The sequence below is a fragment of the Canis lupus genome, chromosome X (genome assembly GCF_048164855.1).
Source record: "Canis lupus baileyi chromosome X, mCanLup2.hap1, whole genome shotgun sequence".
Taxonomy (NCBI): Eukaryota; Metazoa; Chordata; class Mammalia; order Carnivora; family Canidae; genus Canis; species Canis lupus.
The window spans coordinates 42,667,378-42,689,535 of record NC_132876.1 but is presented as its reverse complement, the minus strand read 5'-3'; the positions used below and the strand labels follow the sequence as shown (position 1 = coordinate 42,689,535).

At 42.1% G+C, this 22,158-nt stretch overlaps 2 protein-coding genes across 16 annotated transcripts in view; both read left to right on the top strand.

Annotated features, from left to right (window-relative positions):
- The window catches only part of MID2 (midline 2), a 203,253-nt gene extending 187,849 nt beyond the window's left edge, over positions 1–15,404 (top strand). For 6 of the 10 annotated variants that reach the window (XM_072815300.1, XM_072815297.1, XM_072815301.1 and 3 more), the window contains exons 7-10: positions 477–710; positions 8,073–8,234; positions 9,651–9,858; positions 10,485–15,404. In XM_072815300.1, the coding sequence (XP_072671401.1) occupies positions 477–710; positions 8,073–8,234; positions 9,651–9,858; positions 10,485–10,887 (1,007 nt within the window). In that variant the 3' untranslated portion in view covers positions 10,888–15,404. The remainder of the gene's footprint in view (positions 1–476; positions 711–8,072; positions 8,235–9,650; positions 9,859–10,484) is intronic. The other 4 variants (XM_072815303.1, XM_072815302.1, XM_072815304.1 and 1 more) reach the window with 1 other exon arrangement.
- A 3,324-nt stretch (positions 15,405–18,728) lies between these two features.
- LOC140627229 (NACHT, LRR and PYD domains-containing protein 12-like) overlaps positions 18,729–22,158 on the top strand; it is a 41,666-nt gene continuing 38,236 nt past the window's right edge. Inside the window, exon 1 of one of the 6 annotated variants that reach the window (XM_072815290.1) lies at positions 18,729–18,813. Coding sequence is in view for 1 of the 6 variants with exons in the window: in XM_072815288.1 (XP_072671389.1) it covers positions 19,150–19,196 (47 nt within the window). In the remaining 5 variants the exon portion in view is untranslated. Of the gene's footprint in view, positions 18,814–18,894; positions 19,197–19,371; positions 19,435–20,359; positions 20,394–22,158 lie in introns of those variants that run through there. The other 5 variants (XM_072815293.1, XM_072815288.1, XM_072815289.1 and 2 more) reach the window with 5 other exon arrangements.

The following is a 22,158-nucleotide window of genomic DNA, read 5'->3' as shown; positions in this document are numbered from 1 at the left end:
TTATATTATAAATATCTACAACAAATCTATAAGGTATTTATCATCCCTTATTTCACAGATGAGGGAACTCATTAATTTGTGCTTGGCTATACTGCCAAAAAATATATGATAAAGCTTACTTTAGAATAAAAAAATAAGTCGAAGGTCATGCAATGAGAAAACCACATGACCATGTTGCTCCGATATTTACATGTGTGTTTGTACAGGGAGAGTAGACAACTGGGCAATCACCTCCATACCTTAGGCTTATATATACTTTGCCTAAAAATATCATAATCATTGAAGTCCAAGTGGTTTGGGGGAACTTGAGGTCTCAGCACTCGGCTTTGGGTTGTTTGGTGTGTGCCATCTAAAGCTTCTTTTTAAGAAAACCTCCTCTCCTTGAGATGTTGAGTGGGGCAGCAAGAGTAGCAATTGTTAAAATTCCCTAGCAGAGAGTGTGCCTTCCTCACCTTTTTTTCCACCTTTCCTTACAGCCCCAAACCCACCATGTATCCGAGAGGAACTCTGTACTGCTTCCCATGACACCATTACAGTCCACTGGATCTCGGACGATGAGTTCAGCATCAGCTCCTATGAGCTTCAGTACACCATATTCACTGGCCAGGCTAACTTCATCAGTAAGTCATGGTGTAGTTGGGGCCTGTGGCCAGAGATAAGGAAATGTAAGGAAGCAGTAAGCTGCTCAAGATTGGCCGGGGCGCCACGAGGCAAGTGTTTGTAAGACATGTTAGGTTGTTTAGTATAGTGTTTCGTAGACAGTGCAAGCTCCCCCAGGGCTTTGCAAATACTATTGCTGGGTGGACGAGCAAGTTGTGTATTTCCTTGCTGGGCAGTCACTGGGGGCACTCCTATTTGTTGATGAAATCCTTGGCCTTTCCTCAGTTAATCCATGTCACTCCATTCTCCTGGGTCAGAACCCAGCTCAGAATTCATTCCTGAGTGACTAAGCCACCATCATTCCTGATTCTATGCGTGTGAACATCTATCTCTCTCCTCGGCCCTTCTTCCACTTCATTACCATGGTAAAATACATTATGTTTGAGGACAACTACTTCCTTTCCTGTACCTATTTGTATCAGTGACCACAGTGATAAACCTTCTGCCTCTGTCGCTGTCCCCCTTCTCCCTTTCCTCCAAGAATTGCACTGAACACAAACATGTGCCTGTGGGCCACAAAATGAAAGATGTGCAAAAAGACGTCACTGAGCTCACATGTTAGTTTCACCTTCAGATGAATTGGAGCAAGACAAGGCAGGATAGAAACTTGCCTCATCGATTGCCAGATAAGAGGGATCCACCTGCGAGTTCCCCTCTGTGTGGCAGGGAGCACTGGAAAGCAGAATTAAAACTGGATTCAAGACTGGAACTGATTCCCACCTTCTGGTGCACTCTAGGGTTCCCACCCTGATCCGCATAGCTGCAAATTCATATTTTCTTTTACCTTCACACTTGTGCTTCTGTGTCTGACTTCTGCAGGCCAACATGAGAGGAATTTTTCCAACAAAACCCTCCCAATAGGCTTCCTTTCCCTGTTTTACAGCAATTCTGGGCCACAGGGTGGGCTGGGGGAGGTGAGAGGACATTGGAGGTCAAATTCTAAAAACACTTGCCTCGTGCAGCTCCAACCTAAGCCACTTGGCCTGGGTAGCTGTGCTTGTAGGTGTTTTTTCAGGTTGCAGAGTCACAAACCCTAATGCCTCTCCAGCATGCTTTTCTGCACTTGTCTCTCCTGCTCCAGGAAGTCTTATAGCCAGCGACTGTCCTCCTTCCTGAGTGTGGGAGAGAGCAGTGGTCTCTTGAGAGCTGAGACAAAAGTCCAAGTGACAAAGATCTAAAGGCTGTCCTCTCTATTTTCAAAGACATATAGTCCTTTGTAAATAGGAACTTAAAGGATAATTCTTAATAGCAATAGGAACATAGCACCTGATTTGGAAGAAACTTTAGAAGTCATTTAGGCTAATCTTCCCTTCTATCAGACAACCAGTAGATGATTTTCCTGTCTCTACTGGAACATTTCTAGTTCCAGTGATGAGTAGCTCACTTCTAACAAAACAACCCATTCAGTTGTTGTATAGCTACAAATAATTGTCAGTGCTTCCTTCTAGAAGGCCTAACTCTTCCTCCTAGTAAATAACAATGACAATAATAATTTATATGTGCATTATGGTTTGCCATTTATAAATGCTCCCACATACATCATCTCACTTAGTCTTCATGAGTTCTCCCTTAGCCTTATGAAATAGATGATACCAATTCTATTGTATGGATGAAGAAGCTGAGGTTCAAGTTAAATGAGTTGCCCAAGGTTACAGAGCTACAAACTGATGGAGTCAAGATTTGAACCCAACTCTCTCAGACTTCAAGCTTAATGTTTCTTTTTTTAAGATTTTATTTATTTCCAAGCGAGATAAGCAAGAGCACAAGCTGAGAGGAGAGACGGGGAGAGGGAGAAGTAGATTCCCTGTGGAGCAGGGAGCCCAATGCGGGACTGTGTCCTAGGACCCGGTGATCATGACCTGAGCTGTAGGCAGATGCTTAACCAACTGAGCCACCTGGGGGCCCCCAAGCTTAATGTTTCTTGAATTACACCCATAGCTACCAATTAGTCTTAGTCCTGTCCTTTTGTGCTTCACTAATAAACCTGATCCATCTCTTCCATGACCATTCTTCAGATAATTTTAGGTAGTTCTCATGTATGTCCCTTCTAAATTTTCTCTTCTCTAGGCAAAACATCCTTAGTTCTTCAAATTGCTCCTTATGTGACTTGGTTTCAGGCCCTTTCCTGTCATGGTATCCTCTTTAGGCACACACTCCTGTGTGTCAAAATGATTTATAAAATGTGCTGTCAAAAGGTGAATACAGTACTCCAGAACTGGTCTGACCACCTCCGAGGATCTTTGGATTGTCTCTCTTGTCCATTAGCTGATGTGCCCCAGCCCTGAACCTTCTTATTCCAGTAGTCACACTGACTACTGAGTGTTGACTACTGAGCATGTAGTCAGTTGAAATCCCTAGGCATTTCAAATCCTTGATTGTCTAAACTGAAATACAACTCCTTGAATTCATCCCTATTACATTTCATCTGATTAGCTTTGACTTCACATTCCAACCTGCCAAAGTCCTTTTAAATGCAGTTTCTGCCTTCCCAACTTGCCTTCTGTGTCTTCTTCCAGTTACTGATAGAAAAGCAGAATAAGGGGCGCCTGGGTGGCTCAGTCGGTTAGGTGTCTGCCTTCAGGTCAGGTCATGATCCCAGGGTCCTGGGATGGAGCCCCAAGTTGGGCTCCCTGCTCATTGGGCAGCATGTTTCTCCCTCTGCCTCTGCCTGCTGATCCCCCTTCTTGTGCTCACTCTCTCTCTCTCTCTGTCAAATAAATAAAATATGACAAAAAAAAAAGAAAGAAAACAAAAGTGGAATAGGACAGGGACAAAGTCAGAACACTGAGCAAAATTTTGTCTGGCAATGAGCAGGTAAGACAAAACTATTTTAGGGATTCCTGGGTGGCTCAGTTGGTTAAGTCTCTGACTCTTGATTTTGGCTCATGTCATGATCTCAGAGTTGTGAGATTGAACCCTGTGTCTGGCTGTGTGCTCAGTGGGGAGTCTGTTTGCCCTGCCCTCCCCCCACTCCCCCCTCTCACCATACAAACAAATAAATAATTGTTAAAGATGAAACTATCTTACTGAAAATACATAGTCATGAAGATTCAAGGTCCCAGTCCTAACCATCTCTCTGGCCTACCACTGTTATGCCACTGTTGATTGAACCTTGACTCTAAGAGCTACTTTCCCTTGAGGTTTTTCCACATTTTCTCTTCTTAAACCACTTTGTTGAGGAATAATTGACATACAAAAAGTTGTCCATCAACAGATCAATGGATAAAGAAAATGTGGTATATTCGTACAATAAAATATAATTCAATCTTAAAAAAGAAAGAAATCCTGCCATTCATGACAACATGGATGAACCTGGAGGGCATTATGCTAAAGGAAATAAGCCAGACACAGGACAAATACTACATGATACTATTTATTTGAGGAATCTTAAAATAATCAATCTCCACATTTTCTTTAACCAGAAATTTCTTTCTTGTTGGCTAGAATTTTGTCTGGAGAAGTAGTTCCCCTTATTCTTTTTTAAGCTTCTCCCTTTATCTGTAACTATCTCCCCTTGTCGTCTAAGATTTGGAATGGTCACAAGCCAGTAATATTTCTGATGGTCTGTTAGCTGAATTCAAACAGTTGTTTGGCTGATTGCCTTCCCCATTACTGTCTATCTTTCCTCTATTTCAGTTTTGTGTTTTGCATTATGAAAGCACTGTCTATACCCTCCATGTGACCAGGCAGCCTGTAATATACTGCCACAAATATGAAACTATTTCCTCTCCTTTTTATTTGCATGCAAATGTTCTCCACCATACATTTACACTCAGGTTCATGGATTTCCATACTGTGGTCTTTCCCTTTTGGACAAGTTGTATAATTCCATTACCATAATTCAGTCATCAACCCCATCTTGCCAAGTCTCAGTGATATCCAGGGAATCCTATATTTTTACCTTTTCAAAATTTAGAAATGGTTTCAAAATTACAGAAAAGTTGTAAGAGTAACATGAAGAATGCCTGTATACTCTTTACCCAGATTCATCTATTTTTTGATATTGTGTCCTGTTTCCTTTATCATTTGCTAGCATTACCTATCTCTATTTCTGAACCATTTGAAAGTAAATTGCATGCATCATGACCTTTTACCACTAAATTCTTCAGTGTAGGTTTTCTAAGAATAAGGAAACTCTTATATAACCACAGTGTGCTTATCAGCTTTAAGAGATCTGCTACAATACTTTTTCTGATCTCACCATTCATATTCCAATTTTGACACCTGGACCCAATACATCCTTTATAGCATAGAAAGAAACCGATATTGTCCTTTAGAGTTGAGGATCCAGTATTGCATTTAATCATCATTTTTCCCTGGCCCCCTTTAATCTGGAACACTTCCTCAGCCTTTCTTTATCTTTAATGACATTGACATCTTTTCTTAAAATGTCCTTTTATTTCTTTATTATACTGTCTCTTATTTTGGGTTCTTCTGACATTTCCTCATGATTTATATTCAGATTATGCATTCATGGCTGGAATACTACATTGGAAACGTTTTGTCCTCCTTAGGACATCACATCTGGAGCCATGTGATGTCCACTTGCCCTTCGTTAATGATGCTCATTTTGTTCAGCTGGTCAAAGGTTTCGCTGGATTTCTTAACCATGTAGTTACTATTTTTCCTTTTGCAACTAATAAGCAATCTGTGTGGTGATACTCTGAGACAATAAACATGTCCTGCTTTCTCATCAAACCCATCAGTTTTTACTCTGATGATTGCAAAAATGATGATTTTCCAAATGAGCATCCCTTCCTACATTTACAAGTTGGCGCTCTGCATTCTACTGTAAGCAAAATACTTGCCCCCTGTTTATTTTTCTACTTATCAGTATGGACTCATGAATTCACTTTCTTCAGTGATTTAGAATTCTTCACTGCCCTTGCTTACTTTGATGCTCAGATTGTCCAGATTTAGCCAGTAAGGGCCATTTATCTCCTGGGTCCTTATATCTTCCCATCATATTCTTGAGTACTTCTTTACTTTCTAGCGTGACAAAAGATTCTAGGCTCATATGGACTTTATCCTGCCCCAGCCTTGAAATCAGCCATTTTTCCAAGGAACCCTGGTTCTTTTTAATGGAAGGATGTTATTAGAGAACAGGATCTGGGTACTAGAAATACACACATATACCTATGTATGTACACGTATGCACACACATAATATACATACACACATACCTAACATGCATGTGCATATGAATACACATACACACATATGTAGAAATCACGAGTTCATACCAATACCTCCAACCAATTCCAGTCCATCTCCAAAAGTTCTTTCTTGCCTTTCCCCATTCCATGTTTGTCTGTTCTTCCTTCCACGGTGAGAACCCTGGCTCCTAACAACATCAACACACGTGTTCATTTGTTTAATCCCATAATATATGCAACAGTTTCGGAAGTGCCTTGCCCATACCACTACAGAAACAAACAATAGTTCAGGATTTGTTTTCAGTTCTCCTCCTGCCCCCATCCCTTTGGTGTGGTTGTTTTTCATTTGAAGTGTGTTTGGGTTCGTTGGTGTCACTTTGCCTTTGGTTTTAGTCTCCACTCTTTCCCACTCATATTGATTTAATTGTGATTTTATGAATTCATAGAATGACAATGTGTTTCCCAGAGGGAACATAATACAAAAAAAGGTGTATTCAAAGAAGTGTCCTTCTCTCCCATATCTTTCTAATCCCATGCCCCTACCCCTATCCCTTATAGGTCATCAACTTCAAATATATGTATGTTCTATTATTTGCCTTTATTTCTTGTAAAAAAAAAATAGCATACTATATATGCTCTTCTGCTATTTGCTTTTTTTCCACTAACCGTATACCCTGGAAATCACTCCATATCATTTAATAGAGATCCTTCTCATTCTTTTTCATAGCTACATAGTACTTCATTGTGAAGTTTTGTTTTATACTTTTAGAAGTATATCTGGAAGATCATTTATTTCCCTCTGCAGTTTATCATTCATATTGTGAATTGGCACGTGGATAACCAAGCCCTCCAACATTATTCCTGGCCCTTATCCTTATTGCCTTTCATGAGCATAACTGAGCTTCTTCACCAGTTATTCTTTCTAGGACATCTCTGTTTGCCCTCCACTATGCCTCTTTTTCTAGTTTTACTTTAGACTTTTTTAACCTCCCATCAACTTCATTATAAAGCCCTCATGATCGGATCTCTTTCAAGACACTAATGATTATTATTATTCTTTGCTAAAACACTCATGATTATTTTTAATTTTCAACCTCACTAAATCCTTTATGAGGGTTGCATAGAAGTGACTAAATTTACTGCTCATGTTTCATGCCCCCATTCTTTTGCATGCTTTGGTAGAATTGTGGTTAAAAAGCCGGAAACTGATTAAAAAGCAGATAACAGAAGAAAAGAAGCCTCGATAATTCACAAATAGAACAGCAACCCCTCTTTTACTCACAGTTATCCAAATACGTGTTTTTAATTATGCACATTTTTCTCTGTTTAAATCAGTGTTTATGGTCCAAAGAGTTTTGAAAGCAGAAACCTAGATCTCTGGGCTTGAGAGGGAAGAAGGTTCCAGGCAACAATGTGTTCCTGGACCATCCTATTTCAAATGAGTATTAGAACCAGGAAGGGGCAAAAATGGGTAGTATCAAGTGAGGAGATGGCAATTTTGGCTTTGTTTTTCATGCCATCTCTTTGGCTTCCCTATGATACCTTGGAGCCTAGTTAGTTTTGGAAGTAAGGGTGAGGATGGGGTGGGAGAGATGAGCCATACATAAGCCCTGGAAGCTTCAATACTTTGCAGGGACAAAGGAATATTGTTATCTACCTCATGAATTGTCATGTAGTGGGTGGAGAAAACACTGGACTAGGGTTAAGGAGACCAGGATTACACTCTCCGCACCATCACCATCTGTCTGTGGCCTTGGGCAAGTCACTTTTTTCTCTCAGTTTCCCATTTGTCAAATGAGGGAAATACAGTGTGTGGGTGTCCTGTTGGCTCTGACAGTCCATGTTCCTGTGCTCTGCCCAGGACTGCTCCATCCATACCAGGTTAGAGTCAGCTCTCAGAGGATTGGACCTTTGGTGTAAAGATCCAGAGACTCCATAAAAGTGATGATTCTGTGACTTTTGTAGAGTGGCCTTTCCTATGGTACTGGGCAGAAAACTGAAGCAACCTAACTTTCACGAGTGATGACATTCAATTATCAGAGGCAGGGAGCCTGGCCTAAGCCTAGCTCCGTGGGAGAAAAGAAACAGAAGATATTTACCTCACTCTGTCTCCTGGGACTCCAAAGAAAACAAAATGAAATTCACTTTTTTTTTTTTTTTTGGTGGTGGTAGTGGGGGCTTTTAATGAATTGTCAGTGTGCTTCTCATCCTCTATTATCTGCTGGCTAATGTTCTATCTTCCTCCCCTCTTTACAGGCCTGTACAATTCAGTGGATAGCTGGATGATTGTGCCCAACATTAAACAGAACCACTACACAGTGCATGGACTTCAGAGCGGGACCCGCTACATCTTCATTGTTAAAGCCATAAACCAAGCAGGCAGCCGGAACAGTGAACCCACCCGACTAAAAACAAATAGTACGTTATGGTGATTCCAAAAGGAGAGTTCCATTTCCCCTCTGCACCAGGGAGGTCCTGAGCAGGCACCCACAGCAGTTTGTGCTTTGGGCCTGGGATTTGCTGGTGACCTTGGGAAATACATGAGCACAAAGATACACACAAAGTATATGTAGTAGCAGCTGGTGTTTGGAGAGGGTGTTATTACAGGGTTTTTCTCTGTACCCCATCCCATGCTTGGAGCAAACAATTGTGTAAAACAGTACTATTTGTGATAATCTGGTAGGATCCTTCTGCAGAGAAGCCATACCTGTTTGGAATGCTTCTGACTGAAGTTGACTGAAAATCCAACTAACTCAGCTTAATAAATAGTATTTGTGAGTAGCTAAAGCAAATCGTATTTTTTTCTCTTTCTCATATAGCAAGAAGTTTGAAGGTGGGCAGTTCAGAGCCAGTGCAGCAGCTCGTTCTATGCTAATGATGTTGTAGAAGACCCAGGCTCCTTCTCCCATTGCATATTGACTTATTGTCACATGGTCACAATATGGCCATTGCTACCTCCAGAGGTCATATTTCCTTTTAAGATAGGGAAAGGAAAAAAGGGTTGGTGCATGTGATGGCTGTCTCCTTCTATTGGGAAAGCAGGCACTTTCCCCGAAGTGTCCCCAAATCTGTCTGACTTCTCTTTCCATTCACTTCCATCTTATTAGCCACCCCTAGCAGCAAGAGAGGCTAGCAACAGGAATATTTTATAGTTTTTCTGGCCTCTATAGTGAAAGTGGACAAAAGAGAAAAAGCAGGGAATGGGTGTTGTGTTCAGTGTCTGCCACAGACCCATTTTGTATAATCCAGCTCTTGCCACACCCAGCAATTGGCTCCTAGTCACTTGTGTCGTCTTAATGGTTCTAAGGAATTCTCTGTCGTGAATGATCCTACACAACAAATGTTCTCTCTGATCATTCATGATGTATCAGACACTCTAATGAAGTCACTTAATCATGTTATTTATATCCCAATTGTAAGAGGGTAGAAGGATGGCCTTTACTGAGTTCTTATTTTTTTGTTCTGTCACCAACCAGCAATAACCTCATCAGTTCCCCTCACACTATCTCACCTTGAATACTCCTTCCACTAAGATCTACTTAACTCCCAAACTACCCACTGAAATAAAGCAGAGTTTAAAACATATTTGAGAACATGAGGTCCTGAGAGCCCTCTTTTAATTTGATAACATATGGGGGGCAGCTGATTATTTTATTGAAAACGATGCCTTCAGTCTCTATTTCCATAATGTAATAAAAATAGCAGCCAGCTCGCACTGGCCCAAGAATATCAAGAATCATATCAAGAATCCCCTGGTAGTGATAGTCCTAGGGGACAAAGATGGCATTCTTAAATACTTGCTCATGCATTTTCTTCTTCTCTACTTTTTTTCAGGCCAACCCTTTAAATTGGATCCGAAAATGACTCACAAGAAGTTGAAGATCTCCAATGATGGGTTGCAGATGGAGAAGGATGAAAGCTCTCTGAAGAAGAGCCATACCCCAGAGAGGTTTAGCAGCACAGGGTGCTATGGGGCAGCAGGGAATATATTCATTGACAGTGGCTGCCACTACTGGGAGGTAGTTATGGGTTCCTGCACCTGGTGAGTAGATCCTGCTTTTATTTTTTTCTCCCTTTTTCCCCTGTTGTTAGGTTCCTGGGAGATACAGTTCCATAGTACAAACATAGTACCAGTAAGTCAAGGTTAAAAGACATGTGATGAAAACCACTCCTAGAAAAATTGGCTGGCTTTTGTAAAATAAAATAAAATAAAATAAAATAAAATAAAATAAAATAAAATAAAATAAATAAAATCTTGAGAAACACACTGGGCTAGGAGTTGGAAATTACTCCAGCATTCTATTTTTTTTAAGATTTTACTTTTTTATTCATGAGAGACACAGAGAGAGAGAGGCAGAGACACAGGCAGAGGGAGAAGCAGGCTCCCTACAGGGAGCCTGATGTGGGACTCAAACCCAGGACTCTGGAATCAGGACCTGAGCCAAAGGCTGACGCTCAATCACTGAGCCACCCAGGTGCCCCATACTCCAACACTCTAATTGCTGACTTTGTCCGGCTCTCATGCTATGAACGTTATAGGCCTAAAATGTAAACTATTTTGTAAAGGGGGAAGCACGCATTAGAGTTCTTATATATCCCATGTGGTGTCCAGCACAAATCAGATCATTAATAAATGTTCATTTCTCTCTCCTTTCCATGGGCTCACAGGTATGCAATTGGTATTGCCTACAAGTCTGCTCCCAAGAACGAATGGATTGGCAAGAATGCCTCCTCATGGGTCTTCTCTCGATGCAATAGTAACTTTGTAGTGAGACATAACAACAAGGAAATGTTGGTGGATGTGCCCCCACAGTTGAAGCGTCTGGGTGTCCTTCTGGATTATGACAACAACATGCTGTCGTTCTATGACCCAGCTAACTCTCTCCATCTTCATACTTTTGATGTGACCTTCATTCTTCCAGTTTGTCCAACATTCACAATCTGGAACAAATCCCTCATGATCCTGTCTGGCTTGCCTGCCCCAGATTTTATTGATTACCCTGAGCGGCAGGAATGCAACTGCAGGCCTCAAGAATCCCCTTATGTTTCTGGGATGAAAGCTTGCCATTAAGTTTCAAGAGAGCATATAATTCACTGGCTCTCTAGTTCAGCACTTCCTTCCTTCCTAAACCTCAGTTAGTGTCCAATATACAAGATACAAAATGAAGTTCATTTGAAGCATCCAAAATAACTAGATATTACAGATTTAATTTTTGTGCATTAAAGCCTATATTTGAATTAAGGTATTGAGTTTCTCAGAACGAATTGTCTGAGTAGTCTGAGTTCAAGCCATTGGAGGGGAAATCTAGGGAATACCCCTCTTATCACTGGAGAATTAACAATTCCCAGTAATCTGGGAGTATAAATTATTTTGGAAGGAATTAGGATAATTCTAAGTAGATAATGTAGAAAGATGCTCTGAACAAGGGGCTAGCCAGCCAGAAGGGTGTGCATGGGCACATGTTGGCCTTTCTAGTTTGGCTAAGTAGGATTTGAAGTGTGGAAGGATCACACATTATATGTAGTTTTTGATAAAAGCCTACAATCAAGGATTTATTATAGCGAAAAACATGTATGTGTATATATAATATATATATATAAAATGAATAAATAATATGTTATATATTCATTTTATAATTATATATACATAGTAAATTTTTTGATTTGCTCATTTGAGTAAGAAATATAGTGGAAGGGAAACTAAATTATAGCATCCATTTTTGTCCCCTAAAGGGAACATCAAGATCAGGCAATATTTCCTTCCTCCCTCCATTCATTCCTCCCATTCTCTCTCCTGTCACACAGACATTCACGTGCAATAATGACATTGATGGTGGGAAGAGCTCTAAATTGGTTTAAGAGAGTTTGAGGGACAAGATTGCCCAAGAGATGCTATGCTGGGCAGAAAATTGATCCAAGTAGAAGCATTATATGTAGCACGGTTTCACTGAGGCTACCTAATGCAGGAGGTTCATCTGAATTGTTAAAAATTCCATCACAGAATGTCTCAAAGAAATAGTTTTATTACTCTCAAGTACATACAGTTACTAGAATTAGGCTAAAACAAGAGTTGCACAATGGACGTTCTTTAGGAACTTTATTTACTTAATCAGTAAGAATGGAGTGTTTTAGATGCAACAACCATTTGCATATAAATGTACTTGTATTTTCAGATAAAACACTTCTGAAGTGCTTGAGAATGCCTGAGAACCGTCTGTTTTCAACAGGTTAAAGGATTGTTTCCTATGAGACCTTGTTTACACTATTCCTCTGCTTTAGCCAACCCTTCCTGGCAAATGCAAATGTAACTTTCATCCCAATCTTCATCACTATTGTTGAAGGGCATCAAGTTTTATGGTCTCTGCTTTTGTCAGTTTCACTGCAGAGACTGGGGATGTCAGAATCAGAGTTTTCTCCTTCCCAGCAGATAAGTCTGCTTCAAGGAGTCTACGTCTTGGGAGATGCGAAAATACTACTTTTGTACAAAGTGGTAGCTGTAACAAGCCACAGACTAGAGTCTTGAAACAATGCTAAAACGTCTCCTCTCTTCCTTTCAACCACCTTGGTGGATATTCATTCATTCGTTCGTTCGTTCGTTCGTTCAACAAACTACTAGATGCCGGGTACCACTCTGCTGCTGATGTATTGATAAAACACAGTCCCTTGCTGTCAAATGCCTTACTATTGTGTAGGAGAGACAAAGTATCTATATAAATCCCCTAAATAACAGCTTTGTATTGTTTATTCACCTAACATGGAAAGCAGGACTGATGCCCATTCAGATGGCAGACTCAAACTTACGTATTCTAGCAGCAAAGTTGGCTTTTTGGTTAAAAAGCCCAGATGTAATTTCTGCTAATTAGGAAATGAGCAACTTCAATCAGATCCAGCAGTGCTAGGAAATAGCTTACTGCTGTGGAAAGCTTATACATAGCCTTTGGACTAAAACAATCCTAGTTCTAATGCCATTTACGAGCGGTGTGACCTAGGATATAAGCACTTCACTTCTCTGAGCCTCTGTTTCCTCTTCTGTAAAATAATACCTACCTCACAAGGCTGTTGCAAAGATTTCAAAAGATAGCACATATAAACTGCCTAGCACAACACCTGGCATGTAGCAAAGTGCACAACAAATATTAACCTCCTCCTCCCAGCTCCAGCCCCAATACACTGTTGTGGTGCTTTAAATGTATGCCTTTCATTTCTGAGTTACTCTGGTCTCTCCTTGGGGGAGATTTTAAACAAAATAAATGATTTCCCCCTTCATAAAATCTCTCAGTGGCTCCCCTAACATTCAGTAGAAGGTCCCATTTACTTAGGGTTGGGCTTTTCAGGTTCCTGTTTGCTTTCCCAGCTTCATCTTTTGCCACTTTGCTCCTTACACTTGTTACTGTAGACATAGAGTACATACTTCATACCAGTTGTTCTCTGGGCCTGGAATAGAGATATTATTAACAGTTTTGATGCCCTGAGTAAACAGGGATTGTTCTTACATTAAGGGAACAGTGTGAAAATGCTACAAAAATGAAGAACATGCCCCCTCCTTCCCAGTCCAATTCTCTTTACTCTATCCTTGGGTCTCTGAAGCTATTCCTGTTTTTTTTTTTTTTTTTTTTTTTTTTTTTTTTTTTTTGCACTCTTTTGGTTTTAGTGGCCTGGGACAGTTTCAATTTCCCTACCTTACGTTTGACCCTAGCCTGGACTACCTTTCCCCACCCCCTCCTCTCTCAACCAGATTAACTCCTGACCCTTCCCCAGACTGCCGTATGTTCTCTTCTGAGCTCTCATGGTACCCTGAGCATTCCTCACTCCCCCCACCCCCGGGGGCCGCTTCTAGCAATAATCACATTATATGGCAGTGTTTTTCAAAGCGTGGTGGTCCTCAGACCACCTGTTAGTCACCTCTGGTGTTTGTTAGAACAATTGATCTTAGACCCCACTCCTGATCTACTTAATTGACTATCTTGTCACATAAGTGGAATTTTACATTTTGAACAAGTTCCTAGGTAATTCTGATGCACACAAAAGCTTAATGTATAATAATGATCTTCCCTATTAGACTGTGAATACCTTGAGGGCAAGGACTGTGTCTTTTGTTGTTGCTGTATTTTTAATATTTGGCATGGTGTGTGAAACAGAGTAGTTGCCTGACTAATGTTTATTGAATGAATGTATGAACGAACGAATGAATAAGCAAAGTTTCCCTGTTGTAGTCTGGTATACATTTCGGTGTTTGTTATTTCCTGGGCAGAAAAGCTTGGTTACTTCTCCATTTGGGCTGTATTGATATTACTTTGCAAATGTCCCAGGATTCATACATATAAATGACTACTGTCCGCCTCAAAAGCTCTTTGGAAGTTAACTTGGGGAACTGTCTAGAGTGTGTGGCACCATTCTTTTCAAGAACTTTTGAATCTTTTCAAACCATTCTTTGAAGATGAATTTAAGTTTTGGTTAGAGCAAAAAATCACTCAGAGCTTAGCCTACTGAATAATGTAGGAAATTAAACTGGGTTTGAGGTAACCAATGAAGTTTCTGAGTCAAATAATGAAAAGTGCTTTCCAAGAAACAACATGGGGATAAAGCACTCAGTGGGGGTGTGGTGAGTCCCGGAAAACACACTTCAAGGCTTTTGTAGATCGTGGCAATGCCCAGGACCTTAAGAGAAGTCGGTCATTGACTACCTCTGGCTAAATAAACCCAGTTGGACAAAGGGAATAGGACCTGTATTTAATTAACATCTTCAAGGAAGGTGATGCCTTCAGTTTTCATTGTTGTTGCCCTAGTCAATCTATTCTCCTACAATCCTTTCTGCTAGCAGATTATTCTTTCTATCTGCAATTTATGCTTGTTTCCACTTTTTATATTGTCTTATTAAAGCAAGCACAAAAATAATCAAAATAAAGTTAAACCTGTTTTGAGAATATGATAGAAATGTTAATGCCACATTGGAGTTGTGACTACTTGTAAGTAAGAATTACTGCATCTGTATTTTTATCATATAATTCCATTATGTAACTTTGGATGCAGTGAAATTCAGATTTCAGCAAAATCACTTATATGTTCTTTTCACCTTAAATACACCAGGTGAATTTTCTAAGCTTCCATGGTTTACATATTTATATATGACTACCTGGATGGAGCAATCCATGGATGGACTTTTTGATAAGCTCAAATATTTGATACCCTTTCCTCAACAGAATGGAGAATGTGAGGCTGACATATAAGAACCACTCCCATGCTTATTTCCATTCCTGAAGTCAGCTGCAGCCTTGGAACCATTGGCTGTATTTGGCTGTGTTTTACAGGTTGTCCAGGTTGACTGCCCTCAGGGCAGGTAAAACTGCCTTTTACTTCAGACATATACTGTGCTGTTGTTGTTGGCTAGAATATTTATTAGACTGCCAGACTATTTTTTATCAAATATTTTATCCCAGGCTTGTTTGTACTGGGAGCTCTGGACCACTAGTATCTCTCCTAGTGACAGAAATCTGAGCATCTGTGGATTACACAGCCTCATCCTTCTAAAATATCCCAGCCATCCAAAATGCTATATTATGAAATAAATAAATATATATGTATTCATGAGTTCTCGATTCTCTCTCACTGGAGTTTAAATTGGGGAAAGATCAAAAGGGAGATGGCCGTGGGTTACCGGCATTGTCTAAATGACTTGGTGGAGATCAGTTATCATATTAAAGGTAGAGACTGGGGCAGAGAAGATCCAGGGGGTCTAGAAATCGGGATCCAATCACGAAGACTGGTTTCAGGAGCAGGTAAAAGTCAGAAAGACTACAGAAATGAAGGTATAAGGCCTAAGGACCTTATACCACGCATATTCAGTTTTAGAGACTGAGGCAGAAGATGGGAATTAAGGAAAAACAAAGAAAACAAAGAAAATCCCACTGCTGGTACTTATTGTTTAAGGTCAGAGTAGGGCCAGAAGTGACTTGAAAACAGATTGTCAGACCAAGGGCCTATAGAAACTATGGCCCTGAGACAGAAAGATGAAAATATAAAAGAGACAAGAATTTGGAATATCATGGGCTTCATGGTCTAACTGGAGAGGTAGCTACCTAGGCAAAGGCCAAATACAGGGCTATTATCCACAGATAAGATTGTGTATGTCTTTTGGGACATGACGTTCAGAAAGTCTGGCTCTAGGGATGCCTGGATGGCTCAGTGGTTGTGCGTCTGCCTTCGGCTCAGGGCATGATCCTGGGGTCCCAGGATCCAGTCCTGCATCGGGCTCCTTGCAGGGAGCCTGCTTCTCCCTCTGCCTATGTCTCTGCATCTCTCTCTCTCTCTCATAAATAAATAAAGTCTTTAAAAAACTAAGGGAATAATTAGAATCAATAAATTAGCCATCGATAATGTGCTAATGGAGGAGGATAGGGAAAGTTCACACCTCTTCCAGCTTCTTACTCTACCTCTTCCTTCCTTCTCAGAAAACAAGAAAATGTTAATAACCTTCTAGAGACAATGCTTTTGTTGTCCAACCTCACAGTGACAAGGTGGGGAGGGCAAGCTATAGACTTTGCAGGTTTGAAAGGGGCAGCAAGCAATGTTCTGGAAGACTTGTAGGGGACATATTTGGGGCCAAGAGGTGTCTTTCAAATAATGGAATATAGATACTAACTCTACTTCCTGTCGGGTAAGTCTTTTACAACAGAATGCAGAGGATCTGCTACTCCAGCCATAAAATGGAATTTGGGCTGGTTTTCTCTTTCATGTACAGTGGCAGGAAAAAGTCATTGTGATCTACATGTCTTTTTGTCCAACTTAACTCCCTTGGTGATAAGGGAGGGTGTTGTGATATTCCAGAAATGTGAAATTCACAGCAAGCAGCTGTCAGGCACACAAGTCCAAGGCCTGACTGATTCAGCAGGTAAAGGTACAATGAATCATCTTTTGATTCAGTTTATTATTTACACATTGAAAGAAAAAGTAGTCAAAGGTTCCTGCTCCTGGTGGTCCTTGTCCCAAATGCCAAAAAGGATGACACTGAAAAAGGGGCCAGGACACTGCAATGGTAGTTTGGGGCATCCCTTTGCTAAGAAGCCAGTTTTAGATTGCAGCTAAGTGGCTTTATAGTTTGTAGCTCTATTCTGAGAGGGATGAGTCAGGAAGTCTCTTATCTCATCAGATCCCAGGAAGTAGGAGGGGATGAAAAACTCTTGACAGCCTTCCAGGGTAGAGGGGACATAAGGAGGCAGTGGGAGATAAGTAGCAGTGGCCTTGAAGCAGCTCCTTGCAGGCCTCCCATCCTCTAGTGCTCTGGGAGGATCACAGTCATTCTCCCAAGACTCAGATTAGCTATGGTTCAAGCCTTTGCCTGCAGGACCTATGTAGATAGTGTGACACTGCCTGGATGCCATGGAGGAGCTGTTCTTCTACAGCAGGTAGCTGAATGCCCAGGTACCTTCCCTGAGGTGGGGTGTGGAAAGCCAAAGGAGGCAAAGTCAGGGTCTGTTGAAGAATTCTTTCTTTCCCTCTCATCTGATGACCTTCCATCCATGTCCTTTCATTCTGCTCAGTGTCTTTGGAATTGGGATGGCGTGGAGGCAGGGATTAAAAGAATAACAGGACACATAACAAATTCAGACCCTGAAAAATTCAGTACCAAGGCCAGAGAATCCCAAAGCCCAAGTCTTTTGCCATCTCTGACTCTTAGTTTTTCAACTATAAATTGAAATGTATGAATAATTTCTAAGGTCCCTTTTAGCTCTAACAGTATGCATTTCCATAAATGCAAATTTACTGAATGTAGTGGTAGGAGCCTAAGCTGCATATCTACACCAGGAATGTTGGGACATCAGGACAGATCATCAGGGACCCTATGACTAGAATAGAAAGGTGGATAACCTTGCTGTTTCTTTGGGACCTCCATCGGACTCCCTTTTGAGATGAGTATACTCTTTACACACTTCTTTTCACTCAGAGCTTGCATGTCAGTCTCCCCCACTTACATCTGACACCATTACTTTTTAGCTTTCCACTTGAGCCCTCTTCCCTTGATTTATTCACTAACTGTACAAAATACAGATACTGCTCTAGTTAGGTCTCAGTTTCAAATTTCAGGTTAGCTGTCTGACAGTTTTCCATGTATCCCTGTAGGAAATTGCCAATGACGTTCCATTTTCCAAGGACAGAACAGAGCACTTGATCTAGAAAACAACAGGGGTCCTATGTGATACTTTCTTCCCCCACCACAGCCTTTCTTCCTCAAACTTCCACAAATGTACTCCTTACATGGAAGAGAGAGGGTCTTGGCACTTATCATGCAATTAGTCACTTATTCATTCAACAAATAGTTTATTGATAGACTCTTTGTGTCAGGTGCTAGATAGAGTTCAGTATTAACTAAAGCACGTAGTCTCTGCCCTCATGACACTCATAATCTAGAGGGGAGACAGATCACCGTTGAATGAAAACTTTGTAATAATAGGAGCTATCACCGATTGCCTATAGTGTCCCTGACACTATTCTAAGCACTTGAAATTTACTAACTAATTTAATCGTTCCAACAACCCTAGGAGGTAAAGACTATTACTGGCTCCACAGAACATAAAGAGTTAATTCCTGTGCCCTTTGTTCAGACCAGTAAGATTCCTTGGTGCCTGTGAGCAACTAGCCAGGCTCTTGGCCTTAGCTGCCTCTGGTGCGGGGGCGGTGTGTGTGTGTGTAAACGAGGAGTTTTAAGGCCCAGCACTTCAGAAATATTCCCACCCGGTGGCTCCAGGACTTGGAGTTGACCAGGAAGGATTTGCACGACTGTGTAAGACACCCTCAAAACCGCCCCTACCGTGGCTTTCCCAAAAGGAAAGCCTTTTCCTCCCACATCCCAGTGCCCCCCCTTTCCAGGTCGGTCCCTCCCTCCGAGCCGCCTCTTCTCTGAGTCATTTCCCCTTTCCCGCCCCAAAGACCTTGGCTCCCTCTCCGTATCCCTTCCCTCTGGCAGGAAATAGAGGAAGGGCCAACTGGCTTTGGGAACCAGGTGAGCGCTTTTCCCAGCGATGAGAAACGCCCCCTCTCCCCAACATCCCGTTCGGAGGGAGAGGAAATTGAGAGAGTTCCCTCTGCCCAAGTGGCTAGCTGCCCTGTCCTATAAGCGCCCTGGTGGCCAAGCGCGCGAGGTGCCACACCCCGCCCGGTGTCTCCTGGGATGTGAGGAGGAAGTGGCGGCCCAGTCAGACGGGCCTGTGGAGCTGCCGCCAGCTCAGGCGGGGTGAGCTGAGCGCGCTGGTGCGGCAACTCGGCGCCCGGAGAAGCTGGGCAGCAGGGGAAGTCCGGCCCCGCCAGCCCCCCAGGAGCCCTGAGCTGGAAGCAGGAGATGCGCGTGCGGAGGGGTGGGCAGAGGCGCCTGGGCGCGAGGAATAAGTGAGTGTGAAGGGGCGTGCGGGACGCGCGCGCGCACGCTGGCGCAGCAACTTTTCGGGCGGTGTGTATATGCAGAGCTGTGCGTGGAGAATGGCAGCGTGTGCGCGGAGCGCGTGCGTGTGGGGTACGTGCGTGTGGGGTGCTTGCGTATAGGCGTGCGTCAGGGGGAGGGGAAAACGGAAAGGACTGCTGGCTGACGCCGGGGGTGGGACTGACACTGCGTGCGTGCGGGACTGAGGTAAAGATGTCAGAGAAGCTCGGGCTGGCAGAGCCTAAAGTCGTGACTCTTAACTTGCCATTTCTCAGGTGGGGAGGGAGGGAAGACATGACCCCTTTGAAAATCGGGGAAAATTACTGACCATCTCCTTAAAACAACAACACCCCCCCCCCCCCAAAAAAAAAAAACTCCACACGGTTTGCATATAAGCATAGAGGGCTCCTGGGCCCGCGGACGGCCATCTGTGGCCACTCATATCATGGCTTCAAGGGGTAGAAACCCCAAATAGGTCCCTTTAGATTGTGTGAGAGGAGGAAGGGGACAGGTGACTGAGCCGTCGCCGGCTCTGCGGGCCCGCCGCGGGCTCCGCGTGACTTCGAGGCTGGGTTTGCTATGCCTCCGGGTCCTGGTGCCCTCAGAGATGGGTGACAAGGCGGGATGACACGCTCTGCCTTCTCCCCTCCCGCCCAGTGAACGACTACGGAAGGGGATCTCGTGGCCATCCTTTAAAGCCAGGACACAGGAGCGGGGGTGGGAGGGGGTGGGGCGGACGACGATCTCACTAGCCTCAGACCTGCTGGTCAGCGCCTTGCTAAGTTGGCGCTTTGGGGGAAAAGAGACTAAAAGGAGACCAGCGGGCTTGAGGTCTGAGCCCATCTTTGTCATTAATTAACCTTGGGACCCTAAGCCATTGTCTTCATCTTCCTGGGTATCACTTTCCTCATCTATAAAACGGGGTAGTCGCTCACGGGGTTGTTGGGAGTGTAACTAACACTACACTAAATTCCCAGCACATGGAAGTATTTAATAAATGGCAGCAAAAGTAGAAATATATATCTTTCCAGAGAAGTTAAACATCTTATTCTGGAAAAATGTATAAACTGGTGATCTATTTTTTGGTCTCTTCTAGGCACACCTAGTTGTGCCATCTTCTTCATACAAAGCCCACCAAGCCTATCCTGTAAAGTCACAGGGCTGAAGTAAGTGGGATTTTATTTTGAATTCTTTGCCACATTCAGGGAGATAATAATTAGTCCACCATCAGCTCTCACCTGGATTGCTGCATTGGTATTCAAGCCTTCACAATTGCCCTCTTTCCTCCCATGGTTCATTTTCCCTGTTGTAGTTAGAGTTACCTTTCCCTCTGTGACAAAATAACCTACTGACTGATTCAGAGTACTGACTGCTGTGGGGTCACATCCCAGCTCCACCCTGCTCCACCACTTTCTGGTTGTGTGACCTTGAACAAATTACTTCCCCTCTTTAAGAATCTTTTCCTTTAAAAGAAGAATCCTTTCCCTAATCCATAAAAGGGGACACTGGTAGTCTCTACCTCATTTAGGAGTTGTGAGAAGTTACAAAGTTAATGCATGCAGAGTGGCCCATAGTAAATGCTCAGTAAAATGGTAGATTAAAAATGGTAAGAGCAGTGAGGCTGCTAATTAGAGAGTGGTTACAGTGGTGTACTATGGAGACTAGACTGGCTACAGAGTAAAACCGAGGAGGTAATGACCTGGAGAATGGGAGAAATCAAAGGATGGAGATCTTAATGAGTGGGTATTCTGAGCACCAACAAGTAACAAGAGTGGGAGGTTATAGCCAGAGATTGAGATAGTGGAGTTCAGGAATTCTAAAGTGGAATGGTCCCATGTTTAGCAGATGGTCTGGAACACTAGTGGCTAGAAATGGCAAGTGAAGTGACATGTAATCAGGGATTGTAGAAGTAGAGATCAAGGTACAATGAGGGTAGATCAAGGGACAATTGGGTGAGTGATCCATAGTCATTGAGTTTGCTTATATGATGGCAGGGGTTTTTTAATTATTAATTAATTAATTAATTTTTATTGGGGTTCAATTTGCCAACATATGGCATAACACCCATGGGGAAGAAAATGGAGCTAGTGCCAAAGTCAAAGTCCACTCTGATGAACAAGAAGCAGTCATTTCTTTTGCAGATATTTGCTAAGCTCTTGCTAGATATCAGGATATGACAAGACAGACAAAAATCCTCCTCTCGTGGAGCTTCCTGTCTAGAGAGAGTGATAATTGGAATTAATAATCCCACCCTATAAATAGAAGACTGCAAACTGTGAGAAGAGCTATGAAGGAAAAAGAAGGGTTCCATTAGGGCTTATGGAGGGCTTATGGAAGACCTGACCCTGTGTCAGGGAAGGCTTCCTTGAGGAAATGATGAGAACTGAAGGATCAATTGGGGTAGATGGAGGTGGATGAGGGGTGCCTGAAGTGTCCCAAGTAGAGGGAAAAAGTAGCCTGTGCAGAGACCGGAAGCTAGAACAGTATAAAGGACTTGAAGAACTGATAGGCATCTCCTGTGCCTAGGGCATATAAAGCAAGGGGGAGAGCTGAGCTTGAATGGCAAGTTTTCTTAATTATTTTAGGTTTTATTCTAGGAGCAGCGGGAATACTCCTCTTAAAAGAGTTTTAAGTAGCTGAATGACATAATCAGATTTCTCTGTATTTGTATGTTAATTATTTCCCCCCAGTTTGATTCAGATCTGATTGATATATAACATTGTATAAGTTTAGGGTGTAGAACATAATAATTTGATATATGTATATATATATATATATATGGCAAAATTTTTACAATATTTCTTAAGTAAGACATACCTATATGCTCATTATAAAAAATAATCAAATACAAGAGTATGTAAATTGTGAAAGTCCAGTTTGTATTTTTGTGTGTGTACATTAGAATATATGTATGTATATGCACACATATGA